The following is a 13,790-nucleotide window of genomic DNA, read 5'->3' on the forward strand; positions in this document are numbered from 1 at the left end:
TCCTCGAGTAGATGTTCGTATTTTATGACATTGCTTTTCATCGCACTAGGGATTTTGTTTACAGTTTTTGAGGATTTGGATTTGGTCCTTGAGACAACTAGCCAATAAGCAGAAGACCATATCCAACCTGGGTTCCTGAGTCAGCTTGTTTACTTATATCCGCACATTGATTTCAAATTTAAGCAGGACTGAATTGAAGGAGTTAATTCTATGCGATCAAGGTCCACGAGTTGTTAGAATAATTTTCTAAGCGAGTAATTGGAGGCGAGGTTGCAAGTAGCTGCACAAGGAACTTCGTGAGTCCTGAGCATAAAAAAGAAGTATTACTTCATTGCAATCACCAATCTCCCTCTTTCCCTTCTATCTATAGGGTGACTTCTACTTTGAGTGATTCAAATAAAACCGTCTACACTGTAACATCAACTTAGATGTTACTTAATTATATACAAATTCCATAGGACTAGAAGCCATAGAACATTTCAAATAATAATCATCATAGAACACAAAATTTCGGTACCCATGAACAAGTGCAATATTACCACCACCTTCTTCACACATAGAAAGAAAAAGCACAGTTAGCCGGACCTCATTCTATTGATCTGGTTCAGCGCCGGCTGAAGGATGTTGTAGAGGACCCAAAGAATGGCCGGAGCCACCACAAACAACAGAAGCAGCCCCCTGCTATCACTCGAGGAAGAGGCATCGGCGATCATCATGACCTCGCCAGCCGACGCGCTGGGCGTCGACATGAACCCGGCCGCTGCCAGTCCCCCGCCGAGCCCAAGCCCCACGACGACTCCCTTCTCGCTCCTCATTCTATTGAGCTGGTTGAGCGCAGGCTGGAGGATGTTGTAGAGGACCCAAGCAACGGCCGGTATTATGGGAATCAGAATTGCAAGGCCTCGGTTGTCACCCTCAGCGATGTCGGCAATCTGCTGCGCTGCGAAGGCTGCGTCGGAGCTGCTCATGGTGGAAAAGATGGCTCCGGCGATGGCAGCGGCGGTAAGGGAAGAAGGGCCGGGAGTTGTTGCCGGTTTGCAGGTTGGGAGTCCTTTTGGGAGTGTTGGAAGCGAGAGGAGGGATATGGGCTTTCTCATTGCTGGCTTTGAAGGGTTGAGGTGGTTGGAGGGTGAGTTGATGCTGAGGCATTTGGCATGAAGCATGGCCATGGTTGCTATGGTCGCCATGGAAGAAGGCTGTCTTAGGTGAAGGAACTTGGAGGACTGTGGGAAGGGTGCAAGAAGGAGATGATGCTCGAGCTGTGGGACAAGTTGTATGGGGAATTCTGGAAGGAGCAGTGAGTTTTGGGACAGGTTAGACCAGAGACATCCAATGGGATGAAAGGATTTGGATCATCTTATCCTCTGAGTTGGCACGGGAACGATACGGGCCACATATTCCCAACCCACACCACCTTTTCTTATCACCTCCTTTTCCTGGTGTTCATGTCCCGTCCACCAAACCGAAATATGAAGGTTTTAGAAACTTTTAATTATGATTTCTGTGGCTCTTTCGTTTAATGCTATTTTATTGTCATTTATTAAAGTTTTTTTCTTTTTCTTGTAGGTGGGGTTTTTGTATTTATTAACTCCAAGGGTTTTGAGAATAAGAAAGAGTAGAATAAAAATAGTTACCCCTCTTGGAATGGTTATTCTTTTTTCAGTTTCACTGAAACTTTTATCCGTGGCTGGAAAAAAATCTTGGTGAAGAATTTTTGTCAGCATAAAAAAAAATGAAGAGGAGAAAATCTTATTTTAGAAAATGGAAATAAAGTTATTCCCATTTCCTTTGAAATAGGCTTTCATGACTAAAAATTTGAATGGAATAATTATTCTACTCATATTCTTGCTTTTCTAAACTTACTTGGTAAAGCTCGAGCCTTTTTTTGCGCTTTATGCCCAAAATAAATGCAATGTTATTTTTGGTTCAAGAATACGAAAAAAAAAGGAGGAGAAATAGTTACCCTATCAATATAGTTATTTTATAAGTTGTCTATTTTTGTTTAGTTATAATTTCAAAAATAACTTTAGAAAAGGCTGTTTTCTCCATTGAAAAAAGAAGGAGACAAGCATAAAGAAAGCCTTTTTGCTAAAAATAGTTTATGGTAGCTTCTTTTTATTTTGGAAACAATTATGTTGGATATCATTACGTTTGGCTGGAACAGCTGTTCCTTGTTTATTCTTACTTTTTAAAATCATATCAAGTACAAGATCCTTCAAGCCTTATGATTGCTTTATTCCCCAATCAAACACATGACTAACTCTGCAAAGAATGACATTTCATAAAGCTAACGGTAGCTAACTCCAAAATAAACTAACATTATTGCATGGACCAGCAAGCAATGAAATCCACACTAGAAACATATAAAAAAGAATCAGATATATATTTGTACAATATAGAATATAAAACGACAATAAGAGACAAAAATAAAATATAAACAAAATGCAAACAAACAAACAAAATAAAATTAAAGTTTAATTTCTTACAATCATCAATATTATCTTTGTCACAGCCCGAATTGTATCAGATTCTGCGATTCTAATCATTCACTTTCTATTAAAAGCTTTTAAAAGCGAAACACTGTTCCAGCAATAAAGATCCATGTTCTTTTAAAATGTACATCTCATCCACCTACCAACCTACATTGCATCAACAGTCTAAGCGCAACGCAATTTGTTGGGAAGTGTCAAGTACATCCACTTTCGTGGACAACCCAAACGGAGCTTGCTTATTTTTTTTTTATTTTTTTTAAGAAAGGGATGTATCATGCAGAATGAGTACGGATACAGTAAAAAAATTAAAAATTAATAAATTTTGGAGCACACATGATAACTTCCCCTTTTCAAACTAAAGAGTGTCACCGGAGTGGTTGGCCATATATAAGGCCATCCAATCCACTACCCCATTGGTCTATCGGTACACATGCTTCGCGTGAAAGGGTATTCCATCATAGACTATAGTCCGAATATCTCAAAACAAGGGATGGTAGTTGCCTAGATCGCCCTCGTTCTGTTGGATCCAACCAATAAGCGTTGTCGAACATAACCTAGGTCAGTCCAGGCAGCTCCCAGCTCAGCGCTAGATTTGAAATTCCTCGATCCTTCTCGTTCCAGTTTTGTATCAATTTTTTAGATTTCTTCGAGGTGCCCGAGATGCTTGAATCCTTGCCCGCAGCCAAACTACCTTTGATCTAAGGGAGGCATGGCTTGACCAACAAAAGAAGGAATGAATGAATGCAGGGGCGTGCTACGGTTGCAGGGGCGGTTCCATGCGGGTCTTTCCACTATCTCATGACCACTAGCTGCCGACGGTGGTTTTCAAGCCGCTTCTGCCGCTTGGATTAACGGAATAAATCGCTTGAATTAATCGGGATAAGAATAAATCGATCACAGAATCACACAAACGAAGCATATTTATTATATTATATTACACGTTCTCACGGTTTCTTGAAGGAATCAAAAGCCAAATGTCTTCGCCTAGGGGAGTGCAGGATGGTGGTTCGAGGAGAGGTGCGGGTTTCGTCATTCGGGATCCTTTCGCTAGGATTGTGGCCGTTGGTGGCAGTCATTTATTTGACACCTCGGTTCCGAGCGCGGAGCTGAGAGCTGCCTGGGCCGGCCTTCGACATGCCTGGTGCGTATTACAGGCTAGGTCTATCATCCTAGAGGGTGATTCAGCCACCGTTATCAGTTGGATCCGAGAGAGTCCTAGGGGTGACGTCTGTGACCACCCATTGCTTCGTGACATATGGACTATGGCGAGGGATGGATGGGCCTTTCAGGCTAAGCATATCTACCGTGAAGCCAATGGTGCTGCGGATTGGGTGGCTGCGCATGTAGCTCGCCATTCCGGAGATACCTTGTGGTCTGGAGATGGGGAGTTGCCTTTAGCACTCCGAGGTATTTTATTCTTTGACTTTATTGGGTGTATCTGTATCCGTCAGGTATGATCCACCCGCATTAGGAAACGAAAAAAAAAAAAAAAAAAAAAAAAAAAAAAAAAAAAAAAAAAAAAAAAAAAAAAAAGAGAAAAAAAAAGGGGGAGTGCAGGATAGCGGGAAGAAGGACGCTCGAACGGTTCTCCCTCTGCATACATGGAAGAAGACCACCGTCCCCCTCTTATTCTCTTTATTCCTGGGCGGGCGGTTCCTCCGTTCCATTTCTCTCACAAAGGACCTATTAAAGCGATAGAGATCCCGGAGCCTGGTCAAGCTCAAGGTAAGAAGACGCGTTCTCACCCCGTAGCTTCTTATTCTTCTTACGCCTATTCCACTCCAGAAATTACCTTCCTCTCCCCCAGATGAAAGATTACAAGATAACAATCATTCTGGAGTAAGCTAGAATGCCCTTGTCGAGATCCAGTGTAGTACCTGCTCGAATCATTTCTGGTGGCTTTCCAATTCTATTCCGTCCCAAACAATCTGAAACAATTTATAAGGATAAGCAATTCCGTTCTGACCCAGATCAGTTGCTGGAGAGAGAGGCTTTTACCTCACCTTAGATTTCCTCATTTCTCCTAGTGAGAATAAACGTGGGATAAATTCAAATTGAGATGCCGGCCTCTGACCACCGCCGGCTGCCGAAAGTAAAGTAGCCGGAAATATCAGGAGGAATGTAAATGGGAAAAAAATGAAGCTTTTACTTCTTTGGTATTTTCAGTAATTGACGTCTGAACCACTGATCAGATGATGTTTGGACCTCCAACAGCAACCGCCCAACAGTCTTCCCTTCTTCTTCGTCCGCATTGGATTCATAGTGTGTCTATTTTCTATTCTTTGCACGAATAAATAGGGAGTTCGATGCAGATGGAGTAGGAGGGAGGGGAGGAATGGAGGCGTTCGGCGGCGATGAGCTGGCGCGGGCGGAGGGGTTGGAGGCTGCGGCAGAGGCAGGCGGCGGCGGCAGTGGCGGAGGTGGGGGTGGGAAGGGGGAGAGGATATTGGTGTCGGTGAGGCTGAGGCCGCTGAGTGAGAAGGAGATCGCGAGGAATGATCCCTGCGACTGGGAATGCATCAACGATACCACCATTATTTTCAGGAACAGCATACCAGAACGGGCCATGTTCCCAACCGCCTACACCTTTGGTGAGTTCTTGAAATTCTGATATTGATCCCTTTGATTTTCCTCAAAATGTTCTTTTTTATCCTTCTAACAGTTTTGAGTGTGAGCAAGATTCTAACGACATATTACAATCTTGCAAAGGTTGTTGAATTTTTAAATGGACTTCTTATAGATTGATTTGAGCTAGTGTTTGAGGAGGTTGCTGATTTGGTTTTAGTCCCTTTTATATCTAGACACCTGCAATACTGTGACTTTACATTTTTTATGCTATGATGTTTTATAATGTTGAGTTCTTCATTCTTACTGGATCTGATCCCATCCACATCTTTATGTAAGCTTTAATTTGGTGGTTTCCCATGGGCCTTTCTTGTTATCAAGTTTGGTAGTTTCTGGATTATCCTTGTACCATGAGGAAGCCGTTTGCAAATTTATAAGCCTTTTTTTGTCAATTTTGTGTTCCTCGTCTCCAGAATAGTGCTTTCTGTGATGATGTTTTCTTCCTTGTTGGTTTTGCTCATTCTCCTTTTTGCTGTGGATGATAGACAGAGTATTTTGGTGTGAGTGCACCACAAGACAAGTGTATGAGGAGGCGGCTAAGGAAGTTGCTCTTTCAGTTGTTAGTGGTATAAATTGTAAGTATAATCATCTGTCTCCTCTCTCTATCGTTGGGTATGGAGTAATGAACTAAAATGTTGATAACATATATTTTGCCAGCTAGTATTTTTGCATATGGACAAACAAGCAGTGGGAAGACATATACAATGTCCGGGGTAACAGAATACACTGCTGCGGATATATATGACTACATATGTAGGGTAATGTAGCATCTATGAAGATCCTGATATTTCAGCTTGTATACTAATTTCAAGTTTTTGTCATATTCCATATTGCCTCTCTCTCTCTCTCTCTCTCTCTCTCTCTCTCTCTCTCTCTCTCTCTCTCTCTCTCAACTAGTAATTCTTTTGTTCCTCTTGCAGCATGAGGAGAGAACATTCGTTCTGAAGTTCTCGGCAATAGAGATATACAATGAAGCTGTAAAGGATCTCCTCAGCACAGACAGCGCTACCTCTAGACTTTTAGATGATCCAGAGGTGAAGTGTTATTCTTAAAGAACGTTTCCTTCATATACAGTTTTTTGTGTTAATTTGACGAAAAAATTGTATTGGCAGAAAGGAACTATAGTCGAAAAACTTACGGAGGAAATACTGAGGGACTGGAACCATCTTAAGGAGCTCATTTCTGTATGTGAAGGTGAAAAGCAAAAGCTTGAACAAAAATGTCTCTTCAGCTAATAGAGTTCTTGTAAACATAAATGTGTACTTTATGTTTGAACAGCTCAAAGAAAGATAGGCGAGACTTCCCTAAATGAAACAAGCTCCAGATCCCATCAAATACTCAGACTGGTTTGTTCTATTTTGATTTGCAGAGTGACTCCAGGAGAAATGTTACCATATTACCTTAGGAAAAGAAGGCATTGATTATTTTCTAATTGCTAATGAATTATTGCAGACTATTGAAAGTTCTGCTCGTGAGTTTTTGGGTAAAGAGAACTCAAGCACACTCGTGGCCAGTGTGGTATGAAGCTGCTTCTGATTTAATCATAATGATTCTCAAATTCACAAAAAAGAGGTTGTATGGGAAGCTTAGTATGTTGTTGGAATGCAGAATTTTGTCGATCTGGCAGGGAGTGAACGTGCATCTCAGGCATCATCTGCTGGTGCAAGACTGAAAGAAGGTTGCCACATAAATCGAAGTTTACTTACCCTGGGAACTGTTGTTCGTAAGTTAAGGTTGTGTAGCTTTATTTTCTCTCTCTTTTTTCATCATTGCTAATGCATTTTGAATCTTAGTTTGCATCTACCATGAGAAAGTTGCACGTAGATATTAATGTGGTGTAGTCTATCTGGTTGTAGTAGTTGAGTTATTTATCAAGCTGGCATTCATCATGTTGAACTTTTTATTAAATTTCTCATCTTTCTCAAAAAAATAACCTCTGGAAGGTTTGTCAACTGGGGGACTGATCTGCCGCTTCTTATTGTTACCACTATCCATAGGAGAAATGATCTACCACTTCTTATTGTTACCATTATCCATAGGAGAAATTATTGGAGTCTGTTGATAGTGATCATCAGTTTAGATGAAGTTGCTTGCCCTCAATATTCATGCATATCAGCCTATCAGAGTGAGGTGTTGTTCTTATAAAAATAGAGGGATTCACTTTTTTGAACTTTTTGATGCCTGCTGTCCATCTTTCCTGGACATTTTTCCTTCCTGAAATTAAAGGTTTTACATATCTCCATCATATTTTTCTCTGTTTGGTATTATAATTTTTCTTTTTCTTTTTATTTTACCCCAGAGTTTAGATATATGCCACCATCTGCAAATTAATATATTCAAGCTGTGATATTTTGCTCTAAACTTTCTCTTGTATTTATTTGGATTTAGGGCAAGCCCGTTGCACTTGGACCTGCAAAACTGTATCCTATAATTAGAATCTCTAAATCATTAGACTGGTAGGAGGCATTTGCGATGCTTATGGGTTTGTGTGACTTTGCCATCCAGTAAATGTGGAGGAATGGAGATGAGTGCTATTGGATTCTAAATAGCTTTTTGATCTGATTTTCTGCTTAACCTGTCAGAACTTACATTTAGGGGAAATGGTGATCATGCTAGTTACACCAATGTGCAGAAAGGTTCTTGAAACAAACTTGATTGTCTCTAGGACTTGGCTGAACTAAAGAAGACATAAACTATGACTTATGAAGACAATCATCACACTGAACAGGACTTTTAATCTGGTCTGGATACTTCTTCAAAAATAACCTGGAAGTTCAAATATAATAGCCACATAATTCACATAAAACAGTGATATGCTCGTCTCCGTGATTAGTATGTCATCAAGATCCTCACTGAGAAAGCATGACCTCATCCACAGACATGCATAATTTCAGCTAACTTTGCCAAATTCTTCTCTTCGTCTTTGACCTTACCTTTCTCCTTTTGTTGTGTAGAAGTTATTTTCTTTCTAGAGAATGTGGAGCAGTTGGTGTGGCAGTAGGCATTTCGGTGGGCTGAGGGTGGCCTAGGCCTGAAAGCTGGGGTTTAGATCTCAGGCTTGAGCCTGGACCCGCCTGGACTGGGCCTCAGGGTAGGAAGCCCAAGCCTGACCTGACTCAATATTATTTCAGGCCAGGCCAGGCTTGGCTTGAACCAGGCCGCTTCATTTTCTTCCAAAACCAGAGTCTTGGTGTAGCATCAATTGTGCTTGAAATCAGGCTAAGTCAAGCTTAATTGCTATCTGTCTCGAGCCTTTGGACTGCTTGAGCTGGCTCGACCCATTGACTGCTCTGGTGGATGCTCAAAAGGGTAAGCTATGTGGGCATGATGTATGAGAATGTGAATTATTTTTGGGCATTCAAGCTCAACATTGTAAGGATTTTAGATGATGATCATATATAATTATAGTGGATGACTTATAAGCTTGATAGATGCAGCATATAGGAGCTAATGGCGCTAGCGGTGTTGGGAAGATAGTGGATATTGCATCAAGGTCAAAGAGTGAGGATCTCCAAAATGGGCTTAAGCTGTTGGAGGACGACCGGCCAGGTTAAAATACCTGGGTCGCACCCTTTTTATTAGTCGACATGGGACTATGACAATCGGCAAGCCCCCTAGGGAGGAGGCGCCAACCGATTGAGCCAACAGTTATTGGCTTTGTTAGAGGCACTTGAGAAAACTATATTCAAATTTCCTTAAATCTGCTTATGTTATTTTCACTCATAAGTTTTCAGAACGTAGTATTCTTTTATGAAAAGTGTTGACCATATGATCTAAAATTGAGCAGCATGATATGCAGATTTATGGTTTTCATTATTATCAAAACTAGTCAATTACATTGTTGTGAGGTTAATCAGAGGTGAAAAGAAATTATTAACAGATTGATACTTTAACCCTGTTGATTTGTAATGTTCTATAGCTGAAATACATGTCTTGATATTAATTTGTATTTGGGGCAAAAAATATGAATTCTATTATTTGGTTGATGTTCTGAAGAAAAATAAAGTATATGTCCCATATTGTGGAAATAAAGAAAGAGATTTTGGTCTTATTTCCTAATTTACTGATTGATTTGATGTGCCATCATATAATTTGGTGAGTCATTTAACTTTTTAGAACATTTCTCTACTATATTATTAATTATTCTTTTTCTAGATTGCTTGATTAATTATGTGTGTATCTTGGTTGGTATAGCAAGGGAAGAAATGGCCACATTCCATATCGAGATTCAAAGCTGACACGCATATTACAACCTTTCTTGGGAGGTAATTCAAGAACTGCGATTATTTGCACAATGAGCCCTGCACGAAGCCATATTGAGCAATCCAGGAATACCCTTCTCTTTGCAAGTTGTGCGAAAGAAGTGGTCACCAGTGCACAGGTCAATGTAGTTACGTCTGATAAGGCATTGGTCAAGCATTTACAAAAAGAACTTGCTAGATTGGAGAGCGAATTGAGATATCCAAGATCTTCTTCCACTAGTGAGGGAGTAATGAAAGAGAAAGATGCTCAAATTAAAAAGGTTACAAATTAGTTCTCTAATATTACATCTTGTCATTATATAAAGGCATACTTTCATTTTCACACATGCACATATTCATATGATTTTGAACTTGTATGTGTATGCCTATTTAATGGCATGTATATCACATGAATTTAGTTTCTAAGCTCTAGAGTCTGATGTTATAGTTTGCTTTGATCTGCCTATTGTCCATAGGATCAATGTCTGAATCCATAATTGCCATGCTACCTGTAACTATGGATGGATTTCTACCATTAGCTCAGAAAAGGAATTATATTCATTTTGATTGGCCTCTTTTTTATTATTATTGTTCAGATATATGCATCAAGCTGATTTTTTGAGTAGATAAAGTTCCTCAAAAAATGATCATTATATTATATTCTCTACAGATGGAGAAAGAAATAAAGAAACTGACCCAACAAAGAGATCTAGCTCAATCTCAGCTAGAGGATTTGCTCCAAGCTGTTGAGGATGGTCGTGCTTCAACACAATGGGTATCCATGTTATCATAGTTCCAAAACTAAGTTTAAGTACATATTTGGATGTGATGCTCTAACACATCTCTTTATCCATTCAGGAGGAATCCAATTTGGATGTCAAAGTGCCTCATGCATGTGAGGATGTACTTTCGGCATCAGAGTCATCAGATGTTGGTGATCATGGCCTAGATTTTGGGTCAGCAGAGTTGGGTACATTAGACAATAAACATTACCTACATCTTGCTGAAAAACAAAACCAGGCTGTTGTATCTCCTAGGAACCCAATCAGCAGTCTTGTTATTGGACTATTACCACATCACAATGGAGGTGAGATTGCTCAGAAACCCTGTGAAGATTTTGAGGAGATATGTAAGGAGGTCCGCTGTATTGTGATGAATGAGACAAGCAGAAGCGAAGATTCAGAATCTTTCTCGACTGAAGGAAACAAAAATCTGCTACTGAGTACAGATTCTTTCAAGCATGAAGATCAAGAACGAAAACTGTCAGGGCAGATGGACTTGAGACCTGTTAGTACAAATCCTCTCACGTTAGAGCAGAATCTGCAGAATGTGAGGACATTTAACAGTCTTGTCAAAGTATATCCTGATGAATCATCTCCATGTTTGTCAGATCGACACATATCAAAATTTAGAGGCTTATGCAGGAGTAAAAGTTGTAGGTCAACTCTGTTGAGCTCTTCTTCCTGGTTCCAGGAGGCAGAGCAAAGTGATTGCACGCCGCCTGACAAATCTTTAAAGAATTTTCCTGGAAGGCCTGAAGGGTTGCAGAGAAAACGGATCGCATTAAATTATGATGCTGAAATGAAAAGACTTCCGAGAGAAGGATCTCAGAGTTCTGGACGTAGTGCTCTCGAAGAACAGAGTGTTGATATTAGTGTTGGAGGGAACATTACTAGCATTGATGATTTTGTTGCTGAACTTAAGGGGATGGCTAAAGTTCAACATCAGAAACAACACACGGTGGATCAGGTGTGGATAAATTTGTAAGAAGGAAAATATATTACATTATGTGTTATTTCCATGCCTTCTTAATCACAGTACCCCACAAATAATGCCATTATGTCATGATGCTTTGATGTTTACATGCCCAATAGAATATTATTGTGCTTTTTGATATATAGTGTTTTAGCTTTATTAACCTTAAAACTCACTGTAACATCTTTGGCATAATTATTTTGCTCTTGTTGCTTTCTAGTGGCACCACTAACATGATTGTCCAATTACTAAGAAATGTAGAGATTATTCAGGATTTGTGCCTAACTGTATTATGATGTGACTAAGAGATTGTGATATATTATTTTTTCTGGTTGGAAGTCGTACTTTTTTAGACCTCAATTCACCATATATAATGACTTCACCATTCTTAGGGTTCTTGCCAAGTTGACAACAAACAATGAATTTCTTAATCTGTTAATGGTTATTGCATAGGGACTTCCTTAACTTGCCTGTTTTGATACTAATCTTCTGCTTGATGTCAGGAGATGGAAACGAATGCCAATGAAGACATTGGAATGGAGGGAACTGTAAAGAGTGTAGGCCTGGATCCAATCTTAGATCCCTTGCAGTCTCCTTCAAGATGGCTGCTGGAGTTTGAGAGAAAACAGCAAGAGATAATTGAGCTTTGGCATGCATGTAATGTTTCCTTAGTCCATAGAACTTACTTTTTCCTGCTTTTCAAAGGTGATCCAACAGATTCTATCTACATGGAAGTGGAGCTCAGAAGGTTATCATTTCTAAAAAACACTTGCTCTCAGGAAAATTTTGATAAAACAGCAGGTGTAAGTCAAAATACTACTCTCTTGTCGAGGTATCATCCTGCTCTTGTGCTACATTTTCCTTCTTTTCCATGTTGTCTAAACGTGTAGTTAGTTTTGCTTAATTAGCTCCAAGTGATATTCTGTGGTTGGCAGTACAAAGAAGCTTCGGCGTGAAAGGGAGATGCTGTGTAGGCAGATGCAAAAGAGGCTGTCAGCAGAAGAAAGAGAATGCCTCTACACCAAATGGGGAATCGCGTTGGACTCTAAACAAAGGAGACTACAGCTTGCCCGATGCCTGTGGACTGAAAATGGAGATCTGGAACACGTTAGAGAGAGTGCATCTCTTGTTGCAAGGCTAATAGGACTCCTAGAGCCAGGGCAGGCACTCAAGGAGATGTTTGGGCTTAGCTTCATCCCTCAACAATATAATCGGAGGTCATTCAGCTGGAAACGTGGAATTTCTTCTCTCAAAGCGAGCAATATGTGAAAATTGTGGCAGCTTGCCAACTAAGCTCCATCTTTCATGGTTTGAGGTTAATTAATAACAAAGGTTTCTTATTGTGATTTATTCCTTCTGATTGAGACGTTGTAAATCAGGTGGGATTGACGACATGATATCATGTATTGCTGCGCCTTCCAATTGTTGCTCGTTCTTTCATCAGCAGCAGCAAGTCTGCGGTGATGCTGCAGATATAGGTTACAATGCTTACAGCTATCATTTTATTTTTTGCGATTGTAATATGGCATTCTAACTTTTTTCTTTTACTTTTTTTTGGCTTTTTTCCGAGCAAAGGTGACTGCAACCCGTTTCTGTAAAAATCGGACCTAGGGGACCTTAATCTGTGTGGTCTTGAACAATTTGTTGCCAGGGAAGTGGAAAATCATACCATCTACAGAACTTCCACTTAGACACACTTGGCAACCCCAGTTTTTATACTTAAATTCTCCTTCTTGGATCATCAGAGCTTGTGCACGATGCAGAGTCTTTAAAGATCCTTCTATCATCAGTTTTCCACATAGTTACAAGCTTATCTGAAAAGTTTTAGAATTGGTTTATGATGAAATATGTGCACCTCTGGTAGAAAAGGTCTTGAGTACATTCAAACTCTGATACATATCACATGATCCTCACTTGAGAGGAACTCGTCGGAGGGAAGATTCCAAGAAAGAGAGTTCAAACAGATGAGCAAAAATTAATGAAGAAAAGCACATTGCACCATTACGAGGCCCCAAAATTTTCTCTATTCCATCACGAGGCTTGTGATTTCGTCAAATCTAAATTTAGCACCTCTTATAGCCTGAAATGAATAAACTATCAATGATTATGCCAACCAGAATTGAGGATTTGTCGACCAAATTTACTGCAATATATTTTGATCAGTGAGATCATAATCATGCATCAGATACTCATTAATAAATAAATAACTTGCACTTTATATGCTTCATTACTATAACAAATGAATAGCTAAACTAAAGGGAAGATGTATAAGATGCAATTTTTTTTTTATAACCTTTTAGATTAACAGGAGGGTGCCTAACTACAAAGTAATTATAAAAGAGCTCATCTATAATAAGGTGCATGTGGACTTGAACGCCAGTAACAAGACTTTGCCTTTCTGTCACCTCTTTTTGTGCTTCAAACCAAATTAAAGGAGGCCTAGGGCTAGGTGAGAACGGATCCTCTGCCATCAAGAGATGGACAACAATGGATGACTGCCATCAAGAGATGGACAACTATCGAACGAACAGTTTATGAGTGCGTGCCATATCATACATGGCGCACATTATTTGATAGCCATCTATCTTTTGACGGCGGCCATCCAAGGATGCACAATACTCTTCGGTGTGTGAATGGGCTGCACACTACAAGATTCTAGTTGACCATAGGTTGCCTA

At 39.9% G+C, this 13,790-nt stretch overlaps 2 protein-coding genes across 2 annotated transcripts; one reads left to right on the plus strand and one right to left on the minus strand.

Moving 5' to 3' along the window:
- Positions 1-304: 304 nt before the first annotated feature.
- On the minus strand, positions 305-1,326 carry PSBY (photosystem II BY). Its single transcript, XM_008798650.6, has one exon. It carries the CDS (start codon positions 1,185-1,187, stop codon positions 576-578), a length of 612 nt encoding a protein of 203 aa, XP_008796872.3. The 5' UTR covers positions 1,188-1,326; the 3' UTR covers positions 305-575.
- A 2,794-nt stretch (positions 1,327-4,120) lies between these two features.
- LOC103712191 (kinesin-like protein KIN-7F) lies at positions 4,121-12,675 on the plus strand. The gene is made up of 13 exons (XM_088723764.1): positions 4,121-5,083; positions 5,603-5,692; positions 5,775-5,875; positions 6,038-6,151; positions 6,230-6,311; positions 6,396-6,463; positions 6,570-6,635; positions 6,726-6,850; positions 9,312-9,639; positions 10,029-10,133; positions 10,217-11,107; positions 11,617-11,945; positions 12,049-12,675. Exons 1-13 carry the CDS (start codon positions 4,828-4,830, stop codon positions 12,380-12,382), a joined length of 2,889 nt encoding a protein of 962 aa, XP_088579890.1. The 5' UTR covers positions 4,121-4,827; the 3' UTR covers positions 12,383-12,675.
- The last annotated feature ends 1,115 nt before the right edge of the window (positions 12,676-13,790 follow it).

The sequence above is a fragment of the Phoenix dactylifera genome, chromosome 6 (assembly GCF_051530095.1).
Source record: "Phoenix dactylifera cultivar Ajwa chromosome 6, Ajwa_hap1_PhDact_Kaust_v1.1, whole genome shotgun sequence".
Taxonomy (NCBI): domain Eukaryota; kingdom Viridiplantae; phylum Streptophyta; class Magnoliopsida; order Arecales; family Arecaceae; genus Phoenix; species Phoenix dactylifera.

Excerpts from the sequence above, each read along its gene's own strand:
- LOC103712191 (XM_088723764.1), top strand. The coding sequence starts at position 4,828 with ATGGAGGCGTTCGGCGGCGATGAGCTGGCGCGGGCGGAGGGGTTGGAG. Across the intron at positions 5,876-6,037 it reads TATATGACTACATATGTAGG|CATGAGGAGAGAACATTCGT; the intron begins GTAATGTAGCAT and ends TTCCTCTTGCAG. Across the intron at positions 6,152-6,229 it reads GACTTTTAGATGATCCAGAG|AAAGGAACTATAGTCGAAAA; the intron begins GTGAAGTGTTAT and ends TTGTATTGGCAG.
- PSBY (XM_008798650.6), bottom strand. The coding sequence starts at position 1,187 with ATGGCGACCATAGCAACCATGGCCATGCTTCATGCCAAATGCCTCAGC.